Source organism: Rhamphochromis longiceps, linkage group LG1 (assembly GCF_057381845.1).
Source record: "Rhamphochromis longiceps isolate RC_006_pf linkage group LG1, R_longiceps_female_GT1.1, whole genome shotgun sequence".
Classification (NCBI taxonomy): Eukaryota; Metazoa; Chordata; class Actinopteri; order Cichliformes; family Cichlidae; genus Rhamphochromis; species Rhamphochromis longiceps.
This window is the reverse complement of record NC_140557.1, coordinates 28,737,851-28,743,734: the sequence shown is the minus strand read 5'-3', so window position 1 is coordinate 28,743,734 and position 5,884 is coordinate 28,737,851. Positions and strand designations below refer to the sequence as shown.

The following is a 5,884-nucleotide window of genomic DNA, read 5'->3' as shown; positions in this document are numbered from 1 at the left end:
GGAAGAACACTGATCAGGTAATTTATACTGGTATTTATTTAAACTACTTAGCACCGTTACAATAAGCTAAAATTGTCTTTACTCCAGTTTTTGCTGCCGCTGCTAATAAGGAATGAGGGATTTCTGTGTATGTTGATTTACTCACTTATGTGGTTGTAAATCCAGCGTGGCAGAGCAGAGAATGAGGCCTCTTTGTCTCCTGCCTTCTCATTGGCTGACCTCCACTCCCGGTCCCTCCGCCCCCAATCCCCTATAACCCCGACCACCCTTCAGTTACAAGTTTTGCAACACATTCCTCGCAAACAGTGTTGCAAAAGTATCAGTCTATCAGTCAACACATTTGTGAATATTTTTTTCTGTAACTACATTTAAAACACATGTGCAGTGTGTAGAGAAGAATATGTACAGGTGGAAATTTCAAAGTACACGTTCACATTTTTTCTACAAATTGTTCCTTTTTATTCTACAACTTCTCATATTTTGCAACAATACTTTCATACATTCCCAGCTTCTGTAACCAGTGGGTGCAGTGGTCGGCACCAGCTCTGCTGCCCTCTGAAGGTTTCTCCAGCAGCTCAAAAGCACTTACCCTCCACCTGCAGAAGAGTGAACTGTATGTCTTCCTCTGCCGTAACAAACACAGCCCCCCCTCCTACGCCACTGGAAACTTCCACTGCTCCTAAACTCCTCTGACGAGCCCAAAACCAGCACAAAGTGTACCTCACATCCACACAATAATTCACCTATTGATTGATAAGCAGTTTACTTCAGCACACAGTCAACCAACACAGTCACCAAATAACAGTGTCGGCGATATGGGATTTACTCATATAAAAATCATTAAAAACAAGAAAGTATTTCAGACTAAACAGTTGAAATATAAAAAAATGAAATGCATGCCATTATATGTTTGTATATCCACAATGTAAATGTTGTTTGTCATAAATCAACACTAATGTTTTTGAGACTGACAATAAAAAAATCAGCGCTGAACTCGTTTAAAGCCTGAGTCTTCCTTCTGCAATGCAGTTGAATAACTCCTGAGTCATGGGTATGTAGCCCTTATTGTCTTCCAGGTAAAACAGAGGATCCTTGATGAGAGCAGGGTTAAAACCTTCCTCTGCCAGCTTCACCTTCATCTGCTTAAAGGTGCTCGTCACTACCAATGCATCCTGCCAGAGAAAAATGAAATGGTTACGGGATTATTGCTAAGATGTATGCAGATATATCTTAATGTGATTAATTCTTTGAACTTTATTTACCTGTATGCGAACGAAGCGTGGTCTTGCGTAGCTGGGCAAGTAGTTTTTGACATGCTGATATAAAGCTTTGCCATCAAAGTCCATATTTTCTTTCAGTTTCAGCGCTGCCATTCCAATTCTTCCCTCGTGTCCTATTCAGTGAAGGTCAAAGTAAAAAGAAGAAAAAATACCCTCAGAATCCAGACATTAATCCAAACATTCAGAGTTTTTCCTCAGTATGTCAGAAATATGCGATTAATCTCAGAATTCCAAGAAAAAACTTCTGAATTCTGAGTTTTTTTTCTTAGAATTCTGGAAAAAAAAGATGTTTGTAATATTTATGAGACATACATCACAATAATCTTGCTTTTAGTGTCATTATTACCTGGCACCTTCACACCATAGACATTAGCCTCTTCAACAAAGTCAACTGCGAGCAGGTGGTCAGCCACCTCCGTGGTTGCCACATTTTCTCCTTTCCACCTGTAACAGATATAATACCACAATGTCTGTAATTCTGAAATGATATATCTCAAAATGAGGGTTTTACTGCTTTACTTATTTTTTTAAATCTAGCTTCACAGACAGTGTTACATCTATGTCAGTTTTTTATTGCAGAATAAAGTGTTTCATGTCTACTTTAAGGCAAAAACACTCTCTGGTACTCCTTGTCCTGACCTTTCACCCAGATTGTCAAATTCATTTATTATGTTTCACAGACCTGAAAGTGTCTCCAATGCGGTCTTGAAAGAAGAGAAATCCCTCGTCGTCAATCTTTAGAAGGTCGCCACTGTTAAAGTACATGTCGCCCTTCTCGAACACATCTCTTAGCTTCTTCTTGTCTGTCTGCTGCTTGTCCTTGGCATAGCCACTAAAGGGTGTTCTTTTTCCAATCTTTGCCACAAGCAGACCAGTTTCTCCTGCGAGTAAAAGTAACAGCATACGTTTAAGTAGTAGCTTAAAAGTCAAGACGGCACTTTAGGAAACAGGCTCACCTCTTGGGACTTCAATACAAAATCCTCTAGAGTCTCTGACTGGCTCCTCTTTTTCTGTGTCAAACCTTATGAGGGCATATTTGCATGCCATCTGAAACAGTTTACAGATACATTGAAGAGAAAAAGGAGTTAGTCATATAATTTGCATATACTATATAGGCTGTATACACCAGCAAACATTTGAAAAAAACAAAAACAAGAAAAGTCATGTGAAAAAGAAATTTCACCCACTCTTCACTTCAAAGATTTTATGCATCAAGACAAAATAAAATATATTAATCTGGTTTGGAATAGGTTTTACAATCAAGTAAATACAACATCAGACGAGTAACAACACACAAGATGTTACATTGTCATTATCTTTTTAACAAAGATTCAGCCAAAATGCGGAAGCAGTGTGTGGAAAAAGGAAGCAGACATTTCTGCAGTTTGCTGGTCTGGAGCACTTAAGTGTTGTGTTAACAGGATGCCATTAGGAAAGACATCAGCAGTGATCTTATAGAAGCAATTTTGGTTGCACATCAGTCTGGGAAGGGTTACAAGGCAACTTCCCAAAAATCGGAAATCCATCATTCTGCAGTAAGAAGATTATTCACAAGTGGCAAAAGATCAAAACAGTTTTCAGTCTTCCCAGGAGTAGACGTTTAAGTAAAATCACCTCAAGCTCAGACTTAATGTTTAGAGCAACTACAGAAAAAAAAAAGTTGGAATGGCCAAGTCAAAATCCAGACCTGAACTTCACTGAAATGATGTGATTGGACCCTAATAGATCAATGCATAAATGAATGTTCCCAAACCTCAACAGCCTAGAATGACGTTGTAAAAAAGAGTGGACTAATTATCTTTAGAATTGAAAGAGGGTGTGCTTTCTTTTTCACATGGTTATATCTCCCAATCTACATCTTACTTTGTAGAGAAAATGTTCTCTGCCCATAGCTCCAATTTTCCCACCATAGTTGATAAAGCCAACATTCCCTTCAGTTGCTCCGTAGCATTCACGGATACAAATGTTCCCAAATCGCTCCAGGAACTCAACCCAGGTGTCTTCCCTTATTCCGTTCCCTACGGCCAGTCGGACCTTATGATCCTTGTCATTGTCTCTCTAAAAGAAGGCCAAAGGAGAGGTGAGAACATAAACAATGACCATAAGAAACAATGCTCCTGACTGAAGCAGGTTGGTAGAAATCATTAAAACAGTTTGAGCTTCTAATGCATATCCCAATATTGTCATTAGTAAATTATGACCTTAAACTCGTCAAAGGAGCTTGCAAAGAAAAGCGTCTGGACTTCTTTAAGTTACTTGAAGACGTTTCACCTCTCATCCGAGAAGAACTGAAGAAGCTTCTCGGATGAGAGGTGAAACGTCTTCAAGTAACTTAAAGAAGTCCAGACGCTTTTCTTTGCAAGCTCCTTTGACTACGATGACCTGGATGACTGAGAACCTTCACAGACACCTTAAACTTGTGTTTACCTTTGGTGTGTTGCAGAGGTAGCGCATGACCTCGCCTATGTACTGGATGACAGTCACATTGTACTTTCTACAGTCATTCCAAAAGTTGGAGGCAGAGAACTTGCTTCTCAAAACAACAGTGGTGCCTAAAAATGGAAAGATACAGAGTTCAGCAAATATGCCGCTTCATGCTAAGAGTTCAGTGTTGTAAACTCTGCAAGGCGAACTTTAGGACTTCAAAGTACAAACTATAGAAGCGGGTGTAGTTTGAGGTCATGTATATGTTGGTTTAACCTGCAATAAATTCAGGTGAAATCTTGATTTGTGGTTTTATTTTTTGGTAATATTTTATGTGTTACCTTTTTCTATAGCTCCACAAAGTCCCATAAGAAAGCCAGCAGTGTGGTACAGAGGCAGATATATGTAGACAATATCGTCTGAGCGCACACCAGCAAAGGTCAGGGCAAAAGCTGGCATCCATACCCTCTCATGGTTAATCACAGCTGCTTTTGGAAGCCCTATAAGAGCAGATGTAGTACAGTTTTATTGTCATCCTTTTACTCAACCTCTGCATGATAATTGTATGAACATAGATTAGAAGTCAAGGCCAGATAAGCCCTCGAGGTTACCTGTGGTTCCTGATGTGTAGATGTACACCGCAGGACTCTTGATGTTAATGCTGGCCCTGAGCTGACGGGACAGGGGCTCGTCTGACTCCATCTGAATTTTGTCAGAGAAGCTTTCGATGCCGTCCACATGACAGTGCTCACGGAGGATAAACACAAGGATACCCTGCTGCTTCAAAGTGGGCAGCACCTCCTCTATTGCTCCTTGAAGGTCTGAGAGCGAGGGAGGTAAAAAGAAAAGAGGTGCTGATCAGTCATTACAGGGTTACATAAATGTGTGTTTAATAAACAGTCGATCTATTTGATGGTGAAATTAATAAGATATACCCATGCAACTTTAGTGCAGTCCAAACCTCCCAGATTAAAAAAAAATAGTCAGAGATACAAAAAGATCTTTTTAAATGAATTAGACAATATGATCACGTGATATTAAAAAACGAAAGATATGCGCACGTTTAAAGTTAATTTCATTAAAACAAACCCCAACAGCTTACTGCAGTATTTACGCAGCTTACCAGCGCCAGCGATCAGGACTTTGGCTTCACAGCAGGAGAAACAGTGCAGCAGGGATTTGGATCTTATGTTGACGTTGAGGAAGGACGCTGTGCATCCCAGCTTGGACAGTGCGAGCCACATCCATACAAACCACGGCTCGTTGCCCAAGAAGAGGGCTACCGTGTCCCCCTGCTTGAGGTGGGCATGCGTTAACAGAGCCCTGGCCACTTTGTTGCTTTCTCTGTCGGCTTGGCTGTACGTGTAGGAGCTTTCCTCGTAAACTATGAACTTCTTATGCGGATGCTCCGCCACTTTGTCTAGAAAACGATCTAAAATACTGTAAAACTTTTTCTTGATTCTACTCATGCGTATACCGACATAAATGGAAATAAATGTGTATGTTAAATCTTTCAAAAAATAAGGATTCCGGAAGTAAATCAGTAAGGGCAAGACTGCCAACGCGGTGCACAAAATATATGCAAGCATTTTTGTTTTTTAAAAAAGACGAATATGTCAGACCTGCTGCTGGATTCATACATCACCTTTCAACGGACTCCAGCCCTTGGATCATTTCCGTTTACGCCTCCTGAACTTTGAACGAGTTTGAGAGTTCGAGGGGTTAAAATGGGACGACACCCCCCTTTGCCTGCTGTGATTTGTGAGTCTCTTTCTTAACGTTTTTCCTTTTTCTTTCTTTTTTTCTTCTTCTTTTTTTGGCTGGGGAGGAATCACATGAACTCGATGTAGCAGTAGTAAAGTATTTAAAAAAACTGAGGAATAGAATTTTTAAATACATATTTTTCTTAATTTTATATAGATAGATAGATAGATAGATAGATAGATAGATAGATAGATAGATAGATAGATAGATCAACTGACCTCGGCACACCTGCACCAGGGTAAACCTCCGCCTACCGTAGTCCTGCTTTACATGTGAAAATAGAGCAACAGGACCGCTGAGTCTTTGACTTTATTTATTTTCTGCTGTGTTTTACTTGCATCTATTTGAAAGAGTGAGTGTAAACACAAAAAATATTTTATTTTATGTGCTGGAATGTGCAGAAAATAGGTTTAAAT

The 5,884-nt window shown here is 39.8% G+C and overlaps 1 protein-coding gene across 1 annotated transcript; it reads right to left on the bottom strand.

Annotated features, from left to right (window-relative positions):
- Nucleotides 1–844: 844 nt before the first annotated feature.
- LOC146678914 (long-chain fatty acid transport protein 2-like) lies at nt 845–5,393 on the bottom strand. The gene is made up of 10 exons (XM_085404825.1): nt 4,828–5,393; nt 4,316–4,525; nt 4,046–4,204; nt 3,708–3,832; nt 3,144–3,338; nt 2,237–2,327; nt 1,963–2,161; nt 1,627–1,724; nt 1,263–1,393; nt 845–1,172 (listed from the first exon to the last, which is right to left on the bottom strand). Exons 1-10 carry the CDS (start codon nt 5,291–5,293, stop codon nt 999–1,001), a joined length of 1,848 nt encoding a protein of 615 aa, XP_085260951.1. The 5' UTR covers nt 5,294–5,393; the 3' UTR covers nt 845–998.
- Nucleotides 5,394–5,884: the final 491 nt, after the last annotated feature.

What these genes read in the sequence shown, in the direction of transcription:
- LOC146678914 (XM_085404825.1), bottom strand. Translation starts at nt 5,293, where the DNA reads ATGCTTGCATATATTTTGTGCACCGCGTTGGCAGTCTTGCCCTTACTG. An exon ending in CTACACATCAGGAACCACAG is followed by an intron (nt 4,205 to 4,315) that starts GTAACCTCGAGG and finishes CTGCTCTTATAG; the next exon opens with GGCTTCCAAAAGCAGCTGTG. An exon ending in GAGAACATTTTCTCTACAAA is followed by an intron (nt 2,328 to 3,143) that starts GTAAGATGTAGA and finishes AAACTGTTTCAG; the next exon opens with ATGGCATGCAAATATGCCCT.